This window comes from Mobula hypostoma, assembly GCF_963921235.1.
Source record: "Mobula hypostoma chromosome Y unlocalized genomic scaffold, sMobHyp1.1 SUPER_Y_unloc_2, whole genome shotgun sequence".
In the NCBI taxonomy this organism is placed as follows: Eukaryota; Metazoa; Chordata; class Chondrichthyes; order Myliobatiformes; family Myliobatidae; genus Mobula; species Mobula hypostoma.
Genome location: NW_026948172.1, coordinates 374,549 through 396,269, shown reverse-complemented (window position 1 = coordinate 396,269; position 21,721 = coordinate 374,549). Strand labels below are relative to the sequence as shown.

At 41.0% G+C, this 21,721-nt stretch overlaps 1 protein-coding gene across 1 annotated transcript in view; it reads right to left on the bottom strand.

Annotated features, from left to right (window-relative positions):
• Nucleotides 1-21,493, bottom strand: part of LOC134341432 (importin subunit beta-1-like) — a gene marked incomplete at its 3' end in the record, with an annotated part of 85,285 nt that extends 63,792 nt beyond the window's left edge. The window contains exons 1-9 of the mRNA XM_063039285.1: nucleotides 21,317-21,493; nucleotides 21,180-21,238; nucleotides 15,455-15,637; nucleotides 13,649-13,849; nucleotides 3,562-3,714; nucleotides 2,927-2,986; nucleotides 2,747-2,836; nucleotides 1,240-1,350; nucleotides 658-759 (exon numbers count right to left, since the gene is read on the bottom strand). Coding sequence (XP_062895355.1) covers nucleotides 658-759; nucleotides 1,240-1,350; nucleotides 2,747-2,836; nucleotides 2,927-2,986; nucleotides 3,562-3,714; nucleotides 13,649-13,849; nucleotides 15,455-15,637; nucleotides 21,180-21,238; nucleotides 21,317-21,371 — 1,014 coding nt within the window. The remainder of the gene's footprint in view (nucleotides 1-657; nucleotides 760-1,239; nucleotides 1,351-2,746; nucleotides 2,837-2,926; nucleotides 2,987-3,561; nucleotides 3,715-13,648; nucleotides 13,850-15,454; nucleotides 15,638-21,179; nucleotides 21,239-21,316) is intronic.
• Nucleotides 21,494-21,721: the final 228 nt, after the last annotated feature.

The window sequence follows — 21,721 nt, the reverse complement described above, 5'->3', positions numbered from 1 at the left end:
AACTAGCTGACTTTGGCCATGTCAGGTCCAATTACGATGAAATGCACACTGTATTCCAGTCTATTATAGTTTGGATATAGCAATGAAGAAAGAAAAACACTCCTCTGGCAGGGAACCTTCTACAGATGAACTACTTCATGATCAGCAAAATTAAAATCTAGAGTTGATTGCAGCCTGCATAATTATCACAATTTTAGACCATAGCTTTTTGTGAATCAATTATCCAACCCTTAAAAGCACACAATGAAATTGTTATTCAAAGAAAATAGAGCCAGTACCTTTTATGTATTAGTCATATTGAAATACAAGCCTAGAATAATAAACACAAACAGTATCCCCAAAATGGGAAAATAAAACTGCTGGCCTTACAGAATTGCTCCCAACTTGCTTCAGGAAGCAGTCCTACTTCCAAAACCAGCATCTGATCTGATCTAAATGCACAACACATCTTAGTGAGAAATGTTGAGATGTACAAAACTTCTTAGAATGAACCTTGTTTTGTGCACATTTTGTATTTCACAGCAGTGAGCTGGTCAAAATATAAATAGATAATCTCAGCTGTGAAATGGTTTGCTGTTACTCATATCAGACTCCAGCACAAAGAAAGCCGATCAGCACAGAATCAGATTCAAGTTCATCTGCACCACTTAGAATTACCTGTTTAGTCAAAGTTTGAGTGAGAATGGGTACCAAATACTGTAACGCTCCTTTTGCATAGAATTTGCTTGTATGTTCAGGAGGCCTTCCCTGTTCTGCTGCCTGTACAAAGGAAAATTGATTTAAATTATTTAAAGCATAATAAACCAAACCAAAATAGATTTTTCACAACTAACCACTTATATCCAATGCAACATGGAATCTAAAAGAAACTTCCACTCTTAAACAGCTTATAAAACAATAGCTTAGATTTGGTTGAAATTAACTATCAGCTACAGTTTCAATGTGGTGCAGTTTACTGTGATGTTTTACACATCTGGTCACAAATCCACAACATTCCACAATAACTGCAGCAATGTTAAATAAATTGACAAAATCTCTTTGGTGAAGGATTAACATTTTGTCAGGAAGGAGGCTGTGCCCTTCCAAATTACAAATAGTGCCAGAGTGTTTTACAACAAAGAGTATAAGTGGGACACGGCTTAACATTTCCATGAGCTTTCCTAGCATAACATGATTATTGTATTGTTCAGCACCCCCACAGAGGGAAGAAAAACACAAAGAATTACATCCAATGCATACCTCAGAAGCTTCAATAGCCAGATCCATTTCCTCATCACAAACATTGGACCAGAACTCAATTCCTTGTAGGGCGACTTCATCAATATCACTCTTCATAGCTTCAATGGTAATCTTTGAGATTTCAAGATGTTAAAAGAAACATCTACCAGAAAGGGTTAACTGTAACTGTACCACCAAAATTTATACTTAAGTATTTTCAACTTCATTCTGAAGAAAGGGTCAAATGTCACTAATGCTAGATTTCAGTGTATTTTTAAATTAGTAGTCATCTCTGTCCGTGCACAGGAATTCAATGACAGGAAAATTCCAATAATAACCTATCCAATAAATCGTAACAGTTCAGCATCTGGCTCACCGAGGCCTCAGTTCCCATAAACACTTAAAACTTATCAGCGCCCCTTTCGGAAACTTCCTTTAAAATCTCATGGTTCAGTGAAAACAATTGTTCTACACTTTCTCTGTAGCTTTTACACTTTATTCCTCATTATTAATTAACTTATTCTACCTCCATACAATCCATAATGATTTGATCTGTATGAAAGCAAGAGAAGGTCTTCAATACATGACAATAATAGACCAATAAATAATCAGTTTTCTACAATACTAAAACATTACCCAAGAAATCCAAAAAGGGGTTTAAAAAAAAAACATTTAATTTTTCCTGCCTAAATTTCATTAAAGTTAAATCTATTTAATATCTAGGAACTTTTTGGGTAGAGCCTTGTGAATTTTTAAGGCTGTATTTCACCAACCCAGGAACCACCTGTCGACTGAATAATCTGTCCTACAAAGCCCCAGTGGTCGCTGATTATCAGATATTCTAGATTACAGGTTCCAACCTGGGATGGAGGATTAATGGCAGAAGTCCATGGCATAAAAAAAACTGGGAATCCCTGTAACTGTCTCAGAGACATGTTTCATCCAGATGTTTATTTTATGTGTTTTTGTCATAAATTCATGATTATTTTATCACCTTAAAATATTTTATGTTAAGGTTTTATTTAATGTGGATTTTAATGGATCACAACCAGAGTTTAATGGGTCACATGACTAGAGTTTAAAGAAAGCATGACTGTGGTATAATGGATCAGAACCAACATGGAAGCAGAGAAAGACACATGGCCCTAAAATAACCTCATTCTGCATGTGGTCCAAGAGGCACGCACGGTAATTGTTTTTCTTATTTGTTTTATATGATGTTGTTGATGTGCCTTTACATGGACAGTGTGATACGTTTTTAGTGATTTTATTTGATTTCAGCACACTTTTGTTGTGCTGACGTGTTTTGGGGCCGTTTATTGGCAAACTTATCATGTCCTTTATTTTCTTGTAGTTTTCACGGTGTCTACTGAATAAAGAGAGAGAGAAATAAAAATAAATCTTCAAGGACATCTGAATGTTGTGTGGCCATTACATCATTGGACCAGTGCAGTTACAACCCCATCCCAGTTGCTAAACTAGATTCTGCAAACACGGAAAAGCAATTTGAAATACAAATTATACTTACAGCAAAAAGAGCTGGACCCATGTAAGTTTCCATATACTGGTAATATAGGGACATGATCTTCACCAAATTTTGCAAGGCAGCCACTCTCACCTATTAGATTCAAGCATCAACTTCACTAAATGGATGTATCTGCTATTGGAATCTCTGGCATTGCACACAATTTAAAGCAATGGTACTTACCCTTGTATCGGGGCACTGAGTTGCTTCACAAACTACTTGCATAATAAAATGCCTCTCAGACTATAAAAGAGAAAAAACATCTGTAAAGATGCACAAAAACTTTAATCTATTTTAAGAACATGGCTAATGTATGTCATTATGATTGGGAGCCAATAGCTTCCAGTAACAATAAGCACAAAGGAATTAGGAAACTTAAACATTCAATGAAACAGGTTTATAAAATAAGCAGCCCCCTTCATTAAAAATTCTGTGTGTATATTTATAGTAGGATAAAGTCAATAAAAATTTTAACTTGTTAGTTTTGGGATAAATGTTTAATTTCCAATCTTCCATGTCACATTACACCACCATACACAGAAGGGTTTTAGTCAGCATAAAAACCTTACATAACCAGCAAGTCTCAGTTTTATTTCATTGAATTTCATCAGGAGAGCAGCGTGGTGCATGATTTCTCATCACAGACTTGAGGCCAACAACCAACTGTTATTTAAATGGAAAGGGGGAAGACAAGGGGTAGAGAAGAGGGAGAAGGCCAAACATTTATGCTTGATTGATTGGCTAGATCATAATCAACCAGACACCCCTGTTTGTCTGGAATGCTGACCATCTTCATAGCATTAAAAATAGCCTCTTACCTCTTTGTCAAAGTTAGCTTTAGTGAATTCCAAGGAGTTGAGCAGTGCATTTGTTGCAGCCAACTTTACATTGTTGCTGGGCTCCTCCTTGCGCATTCCTTGAATGATTGCAGTAAGGATTTCATTTGATTTGTCCTGTAGTTGTTCAGGATCCTGAAAAGTCAATAGTTGCTTAGCATTTCCTAGCCCACAAAAGAGGAAGCCTTTAAAATTCATGCAGTACACTCCAATTGCACGCTTACTAAGATAATTGATGTTAACTGGTTACATCATTCTCCCCCATCCCCAATAACTGACGTAACCAATTTTTCTTACATCAGTGACATTAAAAGAAATGCTTGAATGTTATGGGACACCCAGCTCATAATCAACAAGTTTTAATTCCTGAAGAGTTTTGGCCCGAAACGTCAGCTGTCTATTCCTTTCCATAGATCAGGGTTCCCAACCTTGTTTATACCATGGACCCCTCCCATTAACCAAGGGGTTCATGGACGCCAGGTTGGGAAATCCTGCCATAAATGCTGCCTGACCTGTTGATCTTATTCAACATTCTTCTTAAAAAGAATCCCCTTTTAATTTATGTACCTGAGGTAAACATTTATTGACCATCCCAAACATCCTAGAGAAGTCCACCAAGTACTGCACATTATTCCTATATTATTCCTATAATTCAACTGTTGAAAAGTTAAGACAGACAACAGAATTAAAGGGACAGAAAGATCAGGAAGGGATCGGAGAGTATGGCCAAGTGCAATAGGAATCGATGTGAAAGGTGAGGGGAGTAAAAGTATTACTTTAAAAGGATTAAAAGTATTATATATGAATGCACGGAGTATAAGAAATAAAGTGGACGAGCTTGAGGCTCAGTTGGAAATTGGCAAGTATGATGTTGTGGGAATAACAGAGACATGGCTGCAAGAGGACCAGGGCTGGGAAATGAATATTCAGGGTTATAAATCCTACCGAAAAGACAGACTGATGGGCAGAGGGGGTGGGGGTGGCTCTGTTGGTGAGGAATGAAATTCAGTCCCTTGCGAGGGGCGACATAGAATCAGGAAGACGCAGAGTAGTATGGATAGAACTGAGAAACTGTAAGGGCAAAAAGGCCCTGAATCTACAGGCCTCCAAACAGTAGCCTGGATATAGGGTGCAAGTTGAATCAAGGGTTAAAATTGGCATGTCGCAAAGGTAATACTACGGCTGTTATTGGGGATTTCAACATGCAGGTAGACTGGGAAAATCAGGTTGGTACTGGACCCCAAGCAAGGGAGATTGTGGAATGCCTCAGAGATGGATTCTTAGAGCTGCTTGTATTAGAGCCTACCAGGGAAAAGGCAATTCTGGATTTAGTGTTGTGTAAGGAGCCAGATTTGATAAGGGAACTCGAGGTAAAGGAGCCATTAGGAGGTAGTGACCATAATATGATAAGTTTTAATCTACAATTTGAGAGGGAGAAGGGAAGATCAGAAGTGTCAGTATTACAGTTGAACAAAGGGGACTATGGACACATGAGAGAGGAGCTGGCCAAAGTTGACTGGAAAGATACCCTAGCAGGGATGACAGTGCAACAACAATGGCAGGTATTTCTGGGAATAATACAGAAGGTGCAAGACCAGTTCATTCCAAAGAGGAAGAAAGAGTCTAAGGGGAGTAAGGGGTGACTGTGGATGACAAGGGAAGTCAAGGACAATATAAAAATAAAAGAGGGGAAGTACAACATAGCAACGATGAGCGGGAAGCCAGAGGATTGGGAGACTTTTATGGAACAACAGAGGATAACTAAAAAGGCAATACGGGGAGAAAAGATGAGATACGAAGGCAAGCTAGCCAAGAATATAAAGGAGGATAGTAAAAGCTTCTTTAGGTATGTGAAGAGGATAAAATTAATTAAGACCAATGTTGGGCCCTTGAAGACAGAAACAGGTGAAATTATTATAGGGAACAAGGAAATGGCAGATGAGCTGAACAGGTACTTTGGATCTGTCTTCACTAGGGAAGACACAAACAATCTCCCAGATGTAATAGTGGCCAGAGGATCTAGGGTAACAGAGGAACTGAAGGAAATTCACATTAGGCAGAAAATGGTGTTGGATAGACTGATGGGACTGAAGGCTGACAAATCCCCAGGGCCTGATGGTCTGCATCCCAGAGTACTTAAGGAGGCGGCTCTAGAAATTGTGGACGCATTGGTAATCATTTTCAGGACCCAGGCTGTAAAAATAAGGGACACACATCAAAGTTGCTGGTGAACACAGCAGGCCAGGCAGCATCTATAGGAAGAGGCGCAGTCGACGTTTCAGGCCGAGACCCTTCGTCAGGACTAACTGAAGGAAGAGTGAGTAAGGGATTTGAAAGCTGGAGGGGGAGGGGGAGATGCAAAATGATAGGAGAAGACAGGAGGGGGAGGGATAGAGCCGAGAGCTGGACAGGTGATAGGCAAAAGGGGATACGAGAGGATCATGGGACAGGAGGTCCGGGAAGAAAGACGGGGGGGGGGGTGACCCAGAGGATGGGCAAGAGGTATATACAGAGGGAGAAAAAGGAGAGTGAGAGAAAGAATGTGTGCATAAAAATGAGTAACAGATGGGGTACGAGGGGGAGGTGGGGCCTAGCGGAAGTTAGAGAAGTCAATGTTCATGCCATCAGGTTGGAGGCTACTCAGACGGAATATAAGGTGTTGTTCCTCCAACCTGAGTGTGGCTTCATCTTTACAGTAGAGGAGGCCGTGGATAGACATGTCAGAATGGGAATGGGATGTGGAATTAAAATGTGTGGCCACTGGGAGATCCTGCATTCTCTGGCGGACAGAGCGTAGATGTTCAGCAAAGCGGTCTCCCAGTCTGCGTCGGGTCTCACCAATATATAAAAGGCCACATCGGGAGCACCGGACGCAGTATATCACCCCAGTCGACTCACAGGTGAAGTGATGCCTCATGATTCTCTCGTATCCCCTTTTGCCTATCACCTGTCCAGCTCTCGGCTCTATCCCTCCCCCTCCTGTCTTCTCCTATCATTTTGCATCTCCCCCTCCCCCTCCAGCTTTCAAATCCCTTACTCACTCTTCCTTCAGTTAGTCCTGACGAAGGGTCTCGGCCTGAAACGTCGACTGCGCTTCTTCCTATAGATGCTGCCTGGCCTGCTGCGTTCACCAGCAACTTTGATGTGTGTTGCTTGAATTTCCAGCATCTGCAGAATTCCTGTTGTTTGCGTGTAAAAATAAGGGACAAGCTCTCCTCTACAATCACTCTGAGCACCGGTGCCCCACAAGGCTGTGTACTCAGTCCCCTGCTGTACTCACTGTACACCCATGATTGTGTAGCTAAGTTTCCATCAAACTCAATATATAAGTTTGCTGATGACACAATTGTAGGCCAGATCTTGGGTAATGATGAGTTTGAGTACAGAGAGGAAATTAAAAACATGGTGGCATAGTGCGAAGACCTATCCCTCAACGTCAGCAAGACGAAGGAATTGGTTGTTGACCTCAGGAGTAGCAGACCACATGACCCAATTTACATCCGTGGTGTGCAAGTGGAACAGGTCAAAACTTTAAGTTCCTCGGGGTCAATATCACAAATGACCTGACTTGGTCCAACAAAGCAGAGTCCACTGCCAAGAAGGAACGCCTTTACTTCCTGAGAAAACTAAAGAAATTTGGCCGGTCCTCTAAAGCCCTCACTAATTTTTATAGAAGCACCGTAGAAAGCATTTTTCTAGGGTGCATCACAACCTGGTATGGAAGTTGTCCTGTCCAACACCGAAAGAAGCTACAGAAGATCATGAACACGGTGCAGCACATCACACGAACTAATCTTCCGTCCGTGGACTCACTTTACACCGCACGCTGTCGGAGCAGTGCTGCCAGGATAATCAAGGACACGACCCACCCAGCCAACACATTTTTCGTCCCTCTTCCCTCCGGGAGAAGGTTCAGGAGCTTAAAGACTCGTACGGCCAGATTTGGGAACAGCTTCTTTCCAACTGTGATAAGACTGCTGAACGGATCCTGACCCGGATCCGGGCCGTACCCTCCAAATATTTTTTGCACTACCTTACTTTCCATTTTTCTATTTATGATTTATGATTTAAATTTTTAATATTTACTAATTTTTACTATTTTAATATTTTAACATTTAATATTTGTAACCCAGGGAGTGGGAAGCGCAGAATCAAATATCACTATGATGGTTGTACGTTCTAGTACCAATTATTTGGCGACAATAAAGTATAAGTATAGATTCAGGATCAGTACCTGCGGATTGGAAGGTAGCTACTGTTATCCCACTTTTTAAGAAAGGAGGGAAAGAGAAAACAGGCAATTATAGACCAGTTAGTCTGACATCAGTGGTGGGGAAGATGCTGGAGTCAATTATAAAAGATGAAATAGCAGCATATTTGGATAGCAGTAACAGGATCGGTCCAAGTCAGCATGGATTTACGAAGGGAAAATCATGCTTGACTGATCTTCTCGAATTTCTTGAGGATATAACTATGAAAATGGACATGGGAAAGCCAGTGGATGTAATGTACCTGGACTTTCAAAAAGCTTTTGATAAGGTCCTACATGAGGTTAGTAGGTAAAATTGGAGCACATGGTATTGGGGGTAGGGTACTGACATGGATAGAAAATTGGCTGGCAGACAGGAAACGAAGAGTAGGGATTAATGGGTCCTTTTCAGAATGGCAGGCAGTGACCAGTGGGGTACCGCAAGGCTTAGTGCTGGACCACAGCTATTTACAATATACATTAATGATTTAGATGAAGAGATTAAAAGTAACATTGGCAAATTTGCAGATGACACAAAGCTGGGTGACAGTGTGAAATGTGAGGAGGATGTTATGAGAATACAGGGTGACTTGGACAGGTTGGGTGAGTAGTCAAATGCATGGCAGATGCAGTTTAATGTGGATAAAAGTGAGGTTATCCACTTTGGTGACAAGAACAGGAAAGCAGATTACTATCTGAATGGTGTCAAGTTAGGAAAAGGGAATGTACGATGAGATCTGGGACTCCTTGTTCATCAGTCCCTGAAAGTAAGCATACAGGTACAGCAGGCAGTGAAGAAAGCTCATGGCATGCTGGCCTTCATAACAAGGGGAGTTGAGTATAGGAGCAAAGGGATCCTTCTGCAGTTGTACAAGGCCCTGGTGAGACCCCACCTGGGATACTGTGTACAGTTTTGGTCTCCACATTTGAGGAAGGACATTCTTGCTATTGAGGGAGTGCAGCGTAGGTTCATGAGGTTAATTCCCGGGATGGCGGGACTGTCATATGTTGAAAGATTGGAGCGATTGGGGTTGTATACACTGGAATTTAGAAGGATGAGGGGGGATCTGATTGAAACATATAACATTATTAAGGGATTGGACACATTCCTAGAGGCAGGAAACATGTTCCCGATGTTGGGGGAGTCCAGAACCAGAGGCCTCAGTTTAAGAATAAGGGGTAGACAATTTAGAACAGAGTCGAAGAAAAATTTTTCACACAGAGCTGTGGATTTCTGGTATGCTCTGCCTCAGAAGGCAGTGGAGGCCGATTCTCTGGATTCTTTCAAAAAAGAGATAGATAGAGCTCTTAAAGATAGCGGAGTGAAGGGATATGGGGAGAAGGCAGGAACTGGGTACTGATTGTGGATGATCAGCCATGATCACAGTGAATGGCGGTGCTGGCTCGAAGGGCTGAATTGCCTACTCCTGCACCTATTATCTATTGTCTATTTCCTAGGCCAATATATAAGCACATAACAATTACAGCACAGAAACAGGCCATCTTGGCCCTTCTAGTCGGTGCCGAACTCTTACTCTTACCTTGTCCCACCGACCTGCACATAGCCCATAACCCTCCATTCCTTTCCTGTCGATATATCTATCGAATTTAACTTTAAAGAACATCAAACCTGCCTCAACCACTTCTGCTGGAAGCTCGTTCCACACAGCTACCACTCTCTGAGTCAAGAATTTCCCCCTCATGTTACCCCTAAACTTTTGCCCTTTAACTCTCAACTCATGTCCTCTTGTTTGAATCTCCCCCCATTCTCAATGGAAAAAGCCTATCCACGTCAACTCTATGAATCCCCCTCATAATTTTAAACACCTCTATCAAGTCCCCCCTCAACATTCTCCACTCCAAAGAATAAAGACCTAACTTGTTCAACCTTTCTCTGTAACTTAGGAGATGAAACCTAGGTAACATTTTAGTAAACCTCCTCTGTACTCTCTCAATTTTATTGACATCATTCCTATAATTCAGTGTCCAGAACTGTACACAATACTCCAAATTTGGCCTCACCAAAGCCTTATTCAATTTCAACATTACATCCCAACTTCTATACTCAATGCTCTGATTAATAAAGGCCAGCATACCAAAAGCTTTGTTCACCACCCTATCCACATGAGATTCCACCTTCAAGGAACTATGCACCTTTATTCCTAGATCCCTCTGTTCTACAGCATTCTTCAATGCCCTACCATTTACCATGTATGTCCTATTTTGATTAGTTCTACCAAAATGTAGCACCTCACATTTATCAGCATTAAACTCCATCTGCCATCTTTCAGCCGACTCTTCTAACTGGCCTAAATCTCTCTGCAAGTTTTGAAATTCTACTTCATTATCCATAACTCCATCTATCTTAGTATCATCTGCATACTTACTAATCCAATTTACCATCCCATCATCCAGATCGTTAATATATTTGACAAACAACACTGGACCCAGTACAGATCCCTGAGGCACACCGCTACACACCCTCCTCCAATCTGACACACAGTTATCCACCACTACTCTCTGGCATCTCCCAGCTAGCTATTGCTGAATCCATTTTACTACTTCAATATTAATGCCTAATGACTGAACTTTCCTAACTAATCTTCCGTATGGAACCTTGTCAAAGGCCTTACTGAAGTCCATATAGACAACATCCACCGCTTTACCCTCGTCAACTTTCTTAGTAACCTCATCAAAAAAATTCAATAAGATTTGTCAAACATGACCTTCCACGCACAAATCCATGTTGACTGTTCCTAATCAGACCCTGTCTATCCAGATAACTATATATAACATCTCTAAGAATACTTTCCATCAATTTACCCACCACTGACGTCAAACTCACAGGCCGATAATTGCTAGGTTTACTCTTAGACCCCTTTTTAAACAATGGAACAACATGAGCAATACGCCAATCCTCCGGCACCATCCCCGTTTCTAATGACATTTGAAATATTTCTGTCATGGCCCCTGCTATTTCCACACTAACTACCCTCAAGATCCTAGGGAATATCTTGTCCGGACCCGGAGACTAATCCACTTTTATATTCCTTAAAATCGCCAGTACTTCCTCTTCTTTAATCGTCATACTTTCCATAACTACCCTTCTTGTTTCCTTTACTTTACACAATTCAATATCCTTCTCCTTAGTGAATACCGAAGAAAAGAAATTATTCAAAATCTCCTCCATCTCTTTTGGCTCCGCACATAGCCAACCACTCTGATTCTCTAAGGGACCAATTTTATCCCTCATTATCTTTTTGCTATTAACATAACTGTAGAAACCCTTCGGATTTATTTTCACCTTACTTGCTAAAGCTGCCTTGTATCTTTTAGCTTTTCTAATTTCTTTCTTAAGATTCTTTTTACATTCTTTATATTCCTCGAGTACCTCATTATCTCCAAGCTGCCTGTATTTATTGAAGATCCCTCTTTTTTTCAGAACCAAGTTTCCAATATCCCTTGAAAACCATGGCTCTCTCAAACTTTTAACCTTTCCTTTCAACCTAACAGGAACATAAAGATCCTGTACCCTCAAAATTTCACCTTTAAATGACCTCCATTTCTCTATTACATCCTTCCCATAAAACAAATTGTCCCAATCCACTCCTTCTAAATCGTTTTGCATCTCCTCAAAGTTAGCCTTTCTCCAGTCAAAAATCTCAATCCTAGGTCCAGTCCTATCCTTCTCCATAATTATACTGAAACTAATGATATTGCGATCACTGGACCCGAAGTGCTCCCCAACACATACCTCCGTCACCTGCCCGATCTCATTCCCTAACAGGAGATCCAACACTGCCCCTTCTCTAGTTGGTACCTCTGTGTATTGCTGCAAAAAAACTATCCTGCACACATTTGACAAACTCCAAACCATCCAGCTCTTTTACAGAATGGGCTGCCAAGTGTATGTGTGGAAAATTAAAATCTCCCACAATCACAGCTTTGTGCTTACTACAAATATCTGCTATCTCCTTATAAATTTGCTCCTCCAGTTCTCGGTCCCCATTAGGTGGTCTATAATACACCCCTATAAGCGTAACAACACCTTTCCTATTCCTCAATTCCACCCAAATAGCCCCCACTAGACGAGTCCAATAATCTATCCTGCCAGAGCACTGCTGGTATATTTTCTCTGACAAGCAATGCAACACCTCCCCCTCTTGCCCCTCCTATTCTATCACACCTGAAGCAACGAAATCCTGGAATATTTAGTTGCCAATCACACCCCTCCTGCAACCATGCTTCACTAATAGCTACAGCATCATATTTCCATGTATTAATCCATGCTCTAAACTCATCCACCTTTCTTACAATGTTCCTAGCATTAAAATAGATGCATTTAAGAAACTCTCCACCTCCTACTCTCTGTTTATCCTTAATGGAGCAAGCAACTTTGTTATCTCTTTCTTCCTTGTTCCCTACATCTTTGGTCTGAGTGTTCCTGATCTTTCTCCTGCCTGTTCTCCCTCACACACTGTCTACTAGCTTTCTCTAGTTGTGAACTAACCTCCTCTCTCCTAGTCTCTTTAATTTGATTCCCACAACCCCCCCCAACTATTCTAGTTTAAAGTCTCCCCAGTAGCCCTCGCAAATCTCCCCGCCAGGATATTGGTCCCCCTAGGATTCAAGTGTAACCCGTCCCTTTTGTACAGGTCACACCTGCGCCAAAAAAGGTCCCAATGATCCAAAAACTTGAATCCCTGTCCCCTGCTCCAATCCCTCAGCCACACATTTATCCTCCACCTCATTGCATTCCTACTCTCACTGTCGCATAGCACAGGCAGTAATCCTGAGATTATTTTCTTTGCAGTCCTTTTTCTCAACTCCCTTCCTAACTCCCTATATTCTTCTTTCAGGACCTCTCCCCTGTTCCTACTTATGCCATTGGTACCTATATGTACCACGACCTCTGGTTCCTCTCCGTCCCACTTCAGGGGATCTCTTGGACGCGATCATAAACATCCCGGACCACAATAGAAGAATTTTTTAAAATTCATGTAGTGCACTCCATTTGCATGGCTATTGATGCATAATCAATAATTGATGCTGCCTGGTTACACTAATCTGAATTTTCAGTCTGACATCATCTATTTTTCTGTATCAGTGTTATTAAAAATAATGCTTGAAAAATATGGAACATAATCAAGTTTTAATTGCTGATGAAGGCTGTGTCTGTGCGCGTGCATGCACGCGTCTCTGTGTGCCTGAGATTTTTCATCAGCAATTAAAACTTCTTTATCAGCTATATATTCCGTACTTTTCAACCATTATTTTTAATGTCACTAATGTGCCTGGCTTGCTGACCTTAAGTCAACAATTTTCTTGAAAACATTCTCCTTTTAATTTAGAAGATAGTGAGGTAAAAGTTAATTGATCATCCCCAAACTTCCTAGAGAATGCTGCAAATCACTGTAATTCTTTTAGTGCTGGTATTCCTATAATTGAATTGGATAGCATGTTCCAAAATTTAGACCGAGCAATGATCAAGAAACTGCTGTACATTTCCAAGTAAGGATTGAGTACAACTTGAAGTGAAGCTTTTTCAGGGCTATGTTCCCATGTTACCACTCTTCCTGATAGCAAGGGTCATAAATTCAAACTATGGTATTTGAATAACTTGCCAAATAAGTGCATTGCACTATTAAATTGTATAGAAAAAGCAGTTGTAGTGGACCAGCAGTGGATCAAATGCCAATCAAGTAATCTACTATCATGTACCATACAAAAAAAAGCTTATTGAAAGGGAATTTCAACAAATTCAGGGGAAATATCCAAGCTACAACACCATATACCTAAAATGCAAAACTAAATACTCACAATATCCTGGCAAATGTAGCCAATAGCTTCCAAAGTTGCCTCTTTCATATGTTCGGTGCTATTAGGGTTTGTCACATTTGCAACTAGGTGAGGAATGAGCTCAGGCCATTGAACAACGGGGATCTCCGCACATGCAATTCCAGCAACACACTGAGATGCAGAGCTGGGCCTGTAAGTTTCTGTTCCCAGAGTTTGCAAAACCTGTGGGAAGAGTCAGAAGTTAAAAATGAACTTCATATAAGTAACCACAGCTTCAAAGACAAAGTTCACACAGGAAATACAAAAAAAGTCTTTAATGTAAAAATACCATCAGCCTTAAGAATGTACTAGCACAAACTATCTCTTTAATTCCTTGACAGCCCCAAACCCGAGCAGCACTACCCTGCTCGGGAACCAACATCTAAAAAATTACTACTTAGGCAAATCACTCGAGAACTGGAGTAAAAATTGAAAACTAGAAAATTAAATCATAAAAGAAAGTGAAACCTAACACCAAATTAACCATCAAAACAGCATCTACATCATGATATTTAAAATATAAATATGCATTCCAAATCTTGGATTAAACCAAGAGCCCACAAAACCACAAATTACACTGAATATTGATTTCTACCTGGGAACAATACAGTAACATCTGAAGATGATAATAGTTATTCATTGCAGCAAGCTATGTACTATACTGTATATAATTCAATATTTATCATTTTTCATATTGTAGAGATCAACTTTCCACAACATAGACCATAAACACTGCATCGAGAAAGAGTTGTTCCGTTTCCTAATATATTACTGAAGCTCAGGTAAATTACAGCTAACACTATACATCAAACCAGCACAGCATGACATCCCTGTAAAAAACAAATATGTTTCATGTGCAAATTCTTATTCCTCCTGGATATCCAAAGAAAATTTTGCGTTTTCTGTAAACCACTTGCCAAGATTTCAACATCCATTGGAATTTGTTTCATTGGTCCCAATACAGGTGTAAAATCTCATTTTATTGTATGGCTATTAAAATAAATCAAAATTCACCTTGAAAGATCAGAATTGAACAAATGAGGAAAACTATGTTGAAATCTCTTGAGTTTTCCCTACAATGATCATAACATCACTATTTCTGCATACTCCAACGAGCATCTCTTCACCACTTCAAACTTGGAGTTTGAACATCTAGGAATTTGACTTTGAGATTGCAGACTACTGTAGTTAATAACAATAGCAAATACATACATTGTACAATATTGCTTATATCAATTATCTGCATCAATGCTTCATTTGGAGATAATAAGGCTCCATTAAAATAGTCACTAACGAAACTACATGAATACTTAAAAAACACCCAAAGGAAATCCCTGTGGTCCTGGGACAGTACAAACTCCTCACAGATAATCTAAGAATTGAACCCAGGTCATCTGTACTGCAAAGTGCTGTGCTAACCACTGCTCTAGCATGCCGCCTAATTCAACCCATCTGTATCAGCAGTAAAATGGAAAAAATCTTTCCCAAATGATCTGGACAGAAGTATCCATACACTACTATAACAATACTTGCACACTTGTCATTCACATGTCAAACTACAGCCCAGCTGGGCACAAAGAGGTGAGAATGATCTCAATGCAATGACAAGATTTTTTTCATTCAGAAGTCCTGCAATGCTAAGACATATGAAAACTTCTTCCTTGTCCACAATGCTTTTATTACTTAAATGTTTGGACTAGCATCCACTCACCCTCAACCCATCTGCTCTTATAAGAAATCATACACAGTAATATTTGTAGAACAGTCATCATAGCATTCCTAACTTACGAAGTTTTTGATTTCTCGACGAGCATTGCTGTCAATTGCTAGCCACCTTTGCTGATACTGTGTCTTGACATCAAGGTCCTTAGATGTTAACGAATTCTTGATTTGTAGACCAGCTGCAATTCGAGCAACCTGACTGTTTCCTGGGTTTGCTAGTACCTTTGAGAGTTCCACCAAGAAGGTTGGCTGTAACAAAATAGGAAATAACATTATTTCAGCAGTTATAATGTCTATCATGTCCCACAGCAATTGCGATTTAAGAGCTCCTTCAATAACCTTAAGACATTGTACAACGTCACTGATTCAAGACAGACAGGTGCTTAGGATAACAAGAATGTACATATTTCATACCAGGAGTCAAGAACAGATCCAGGTCATACTTAGAATATGTAATACACACAAGATAGTAACTGTTCATGATATGCCCAACTAGTTTCCGGACACCTTGGAATGGATAGGGTATTGATAGGATGAGTGATTACAATCTTAGCGGCCAGGAATGCCCGATAAACAAAGACATTACCCTTTTTTGTTTAGAGAGCTCTCAAGCCTTTAAGGAACTCCAATTCGGCCAGAACCCATCTTAAAAGCTAAATCATGAAAAGTAAGTCCCAAATAATTCATTAATCTCACAAGAGATGCAAATACTAAAGCAACACACATCAAAGTTGCTGGTGAACGCAGCAGGCCAGGCAGCATCTCTAGGAAGAGGTAAAGCGGTGATTTCCTGCCAGTAGTTACAATACATGAAAAAGACTGATCTGTTCAAAATGTATCCAATTCATATTTTTCAGCACAGTGCACCATAACTTAAACTGTACATTGCTACATTCCATAACCTGTTCCATCCGCTATTAAGATTAATTCACCCATTCAAAATAGGCAGACAAATCTGAGAGCCACTCTACTGCTTTCGAAAACACAGTTACTCACATCCAACACCTACTGAAGAACAAGCTACAGGTTGCAGCATAAGAGTGCTTTCCCTTCAACTGGCAAAACCATAAAACACTACAACTTAGCAACACTAGAGTCACTATGCACTAAACTGAGCTTTGCTTTTTTGGTCTAGTTATTTTTCTGTAAAAACTCGGTACAATTTGTTATTTCTTGTGAATGCTACATATTTATTGCTACCTACCTGTGATACCGCTGCAAACTTTCACTGCACTTGTACACGTGACAATAAATTCAAGAGACATGCAAACAACAGTGTTGGTACAATATCAAAACTAACCAGAACATCATTACCAATGATGGTACTGGATATCAAATGTGGGGCTCTACTTTATTTACTGCTCCTTTTCAGCTCAGATTGCTCACTATCTCAAATTTGGTCATGTAATTCTCATTGTCATAGAAACATAGCATCCATCATTAAAGACACCCAACAACCAGGTCAAGCTCTCATTTCAATGCAGCCATTAGGAAGGAGGTACAGGAGCAACAGGACTTAGACACTGGGTACAGGAACAGTTATTATCCCTATTAGGCTCTTGAACCAAAGAGGATAACTGACAACTTCAGTTACCTTATTACTAAATTGTTCCCACGACACATGAATTCTCCTTCGAGGACTTTTCACCTCAATTATTGATATTTGTAGCATATTTACCATTATCTTTCTTTGTACTTACTGTGAATGCATGAAAATGAATCTCAGGGTTGTAAGGTGACATATTTATACTTCATGATAAATTTACTTAGAATCCAATCAGAATCCTGACCAAAAAATTTTCCTCTTTATGCACTTCGCGCTTTTATGTATTGCAATGTACTGCTGCTGCATAACAACAAATTTCACAACATATGACAGTGATATTAAATCTGATTCTGATCCTTAGTTCAATGCAGCGGTTACGTCGTCACTACATGCAGTCAGAACTGAGGGACCTCTTTTTAACATTACACCAGCTTGAAAACAAAAACATCCAAGTGTAGAAATGAAACAATTAACACAACAAAACTTGACTAAAACACTATTGCAGCAGAGAGGGGAGAGTGACTCAATTTTATACTTACACGTGTCCCCCGCTTTTCGAACGTTCGCTTGACGAAACCTCATTGTTATGAAAGACCTACATTAGTTACTTGTTTTCGCTAACAGGTGTTTTCACTGTTACGAGAAAAGGCAGAGCCCGAAAAAAGCAGCGCGCGCCCCTAGCAGCCGCTCTCCCCTCGGATTCGGAACAGCATTCTTGCCGGCATGGCTTAAACACACTGCATTGAGCAGCGGTTAGCAAGATGAGTTCTAAGGTATTGGAAAAGCCTAAAGGAGCTCGTAAGGGTGTTACATTTAGCGTAAAACTAGACATATTTAAGCTTTTCAATCGTGGTGAACGAAGCAAGGACAAAGTGAGTTTGGCTTGTGGAAGTTGACGAAGATGATGTTGAAGAGGTTTTGGCATCCCATGACCAAGAACTGATAGATGAAGAGCTGATGCAATTTGAAGACGAAAGGATAACAAAACCAAATGCAGTAGCGAACGGACCGAAAGTGAAGTCGTCCAGGAACTGAACATGAAGCAACTGGGTGAGATTTTCACTGCACTGATAAAGTATGACTTTAATTTTGAAAGGGTACGTCGGTTTAGGGCATATTTGCAAGATGGTTTGAGTCCTTACAAAGAACTGTATGATAGAAAAATGCGCGAGGCTAAGCAGTCAAGCAAGCCTTCCATGTCACCCACAGCAGACGATAAACCTCGACCTTCGACATCGAGGCAGGCAGACATAGAAAAAGATGACCTGCCTGCCCTGATGGAAACAGACGACGAGATGACACCCCAATGTCCCACCACCCCAACCCCCAGGCCGCTGACAGATACCAATTTGCGAAGATCCACGATTGTCGCCTCTGATCTGGGCCGACATTTAAGTGCCAGGCAGCACCTAATTAATTAGCTTGTTTATTTCGGCTTTTTTCTTAAAGATGTGCCGGGTGCATCTTGGCTACCGCTGCATACTTCGCGGATCGGTATCGGTTCGCTGCGCAGAGGGTGGGGGCCACTGCACCACCCCCTCAGCCTAACACACCATCATCAGTGTGCTCTGTGCTGTCTTCCCGATTCCTGTAAGTGATACTACACTGTACATACATTATTTCTACTTTATATAGGCTGTGTATTTTTACGTGTTATTTGGTATGATTTGGCAGCTTCATAGCTTAAAGGTTACTGGAGAGAGTGTTTCTGCCAACAGTGCTTGGATGAGATTTTCCCTACTAAGAACAGTGCAGGCAATGATTGTAGAGAAGTATTTCTACTTCATATAGGCTGTGTATTTATCATATCATTCCTGCTTTTACTATATGTTACTATTATTTTAGGTTTTATGTGTTATTTGGCATGATTTGGCAGGTTATTTTTGGGTCTGCGAATGCTCACAAATTTTTCCCATATAAATAAATGGTAATTGCTTCTTTGCTTTACGACATTCCGACTTACGAACCGTTTCATAGGAATGCTCTACCGTCAGATGGCGGGGAAACCTGTATTAGTTTGTGCAAAACAGAGAACAAAATGGAGAGCAAATGCTTACAGACAAGATGACGCAGTAAGCAACATGCAAGAACAGAACAGTTGAACAAGATGATGTTTCCATGACATTTACGTTGTTCATATTAGATATATGACTGCCTGTTATGCTTTCTTGAACTTATTTTGTTCTGTTACAACTGATGAATTTATCTTCAGACAATGAACAATCTGACTCAAGGACTGTAAAAATCAATTAGTTTAAAGCTTTGACTCAGGAGGATAATGCTGAATGAACAACAATTGTTGATAAACCTAATTATATCACTAAATATTGAAACAGCAGTAGGGATGGCAGATGGGGTCCAGAGATTGTAAATAAGAGCACATTATATTTGAGGACAGGCACATCAAGACTGTAAAACCATATTTTCCACTTGCTGTGCCATAGTCCAAACACCTCTGGCAGTAAGTCAGCCAAATAAATGTTCACCTCCAATCCAGATCAATCAAGTGCACCCTATCACCCCTATCCCGCTTTCTGATTTCATACTTGTATTATGTAACTTCTTTCTGTAAATTACTTACCTTCCTGTTTCACTCAGTAACGGAACACATGAAGTGCTCACACTCTAGGATATAGATAGTCAGAGACAAAGATAGGTATACTTTGATTCAGTAAACAATGGCAACTCCACCAATAGGTAATACTGCAATCCTAAACCCCAGACAGCCCCTGCTATTTAGTTACATGCAGCACTATGGGCTTAAAGCCACCTGATCTTTTTTGTTCTTGTTTAAATCTGGTGCATTTCTCAGAAATAAAAGGAAACTATCAAACAAGTTTTTCAGCAACACAAATCACCTCAATGTGTTGAAGCCTGTAAGAGAAGGGAACATACACCAGTCCTCATCCAGAGATCATAAGTGGCAAGGTTAGGCAATTTTAAAACTCCTTGGTGTCAACATCTCTGAGGATCTACCTTGGCCCCACAAGGAGGCATGACAGTAGCTATATTTCATTAGGAGTTTCAGGGAACTTGATTAGTCACCAAGTTATTTGCAAGTTTCTATAGATGTACATTGGAGAGCTTTCTAACTGGCTACATCATTGTTTGAGGCTGTGGAGGCCATCATTGGGTGCATTAAGGCAGAGGTAGATAGGTTCTTGATTAGGCAGGGTATTAAAGGGTTTGGGGAGAAGGCAAGAAGTGGGGATGACTGAAAGAATTGGATCAGCCAAGATTAAATGGTGCAGCAGACACGACAGGCTGAAAGGCTTACTTCTGCTCCTATATTTCATGATCTTATAAGCTGCAGAGTATTTTAAACTTAGTTCCATCATATGAGATTGTCCAGCATCCAGAACATCTTCAAAATATGATGCCTTAAAAAGAAGCATCAATTATTAAGGGCCTTCATCACCCTGGTGTACTCTTCTCACTGCTGCCCTCAGGAAGCAGGTACAGGAGGCTGCAGGTACACATTCAACGATTCAGGAAGAGCTGCTTACCGTCTGCCATCAGATTTCTGAATGGACATTGAACCCTCACTACTTTTTTTCTCCTTTTGCGCCCATTTTGATATATATTTACTGCAATGTAGTTTATTATTATCATCGTACACTGCTGCCACTAAACAAAATTCACGACATATACCGCTGATATTAAACCTGACTCCGGTATCCCAAATAAACTGCATAGGAACACATAAAAATAATTCAGTTATTCATAAATAAGACGGAATGGACTGCTATCTTTGAAAGTTTCCCAAATCACTGAAGGGTTTGGCGTGAAATCATGAATGCTTTTTTGAGGTGGGATTCCCGAACTTCCCTGCCCGGCCTGGGGAGCCGGGCCGGCAACATGCGCTCGGGGCCTTGGCGATAACCCGCTTCCCTTCCCATCAACCCAACTTGACGCGAGCGAATGCCAACCCATCCGGCGGACCGCGATTGGTCGAGACCGGCGGAGACGCGCGCTGAACCAGCGCTTCGATTGGCCGCAACGCGGGAACACGACGTTGGGATCTAATCAGCATGTTAGTCTGCACTCATTTACCTCCCCCTACCCCCGCCTCTTAACACCCCTCCCCCAGTCAGCGAGGAGTTTTTTATGTGTAGCCGCTACCCCCTTTTCGGGTCATATTAAAGCAAATTGTATATAAAACATAACGGCTTATGTATCTTGCTTAAATCTCCGTCACACTTTCGCCCATTCGAAGAAAAATTCGAAAAGGAAGGTAACACTGACCAGATTCTCAACAGCCGCCTGTTCCAGAAACTTCTGTGCCGCCTCCAGCTCATTGCGGTCTGAAAGCGGAATAAAATAGAGGATTATTAGCCGTCAGGAGGGAGAGCGGAGATCGGCGGGGTTGGACTGGCGCTCACCTGGAGAGACTGTTTTCTCTAAGATCGTGATGAGCTCCATGTTAACGAATCTCATGTGTGGAATGCAAACGTCGAGCTTCGGCTCAGGCAGAAACGGCCATCAATGGAGGAGATGAAAAGAGGCGAACCCCGGGGCTGCTCCCTCGCCGGTCGGCCGCTCCTCGCACGCCGCCTCACGCCTTCGTTCGCCAGCAGCGGAGCGATATACAAACAGCCCCGAAACTGCCTGTAGTATCTAACACACTGTCCATTGGCTGCTCTGAAGCCCTCGCGTCACACGCTCAGTCTTTGGTGTTACAGGGCGTCTGCTGTGATTCGTCACTTGTCTCCTTTTGCCTTTCCCTCTCAATCCATATTTTCTAAGTCCCTTTCCTATTAGTGGCGTCACGTACTTCAAACCGCGAC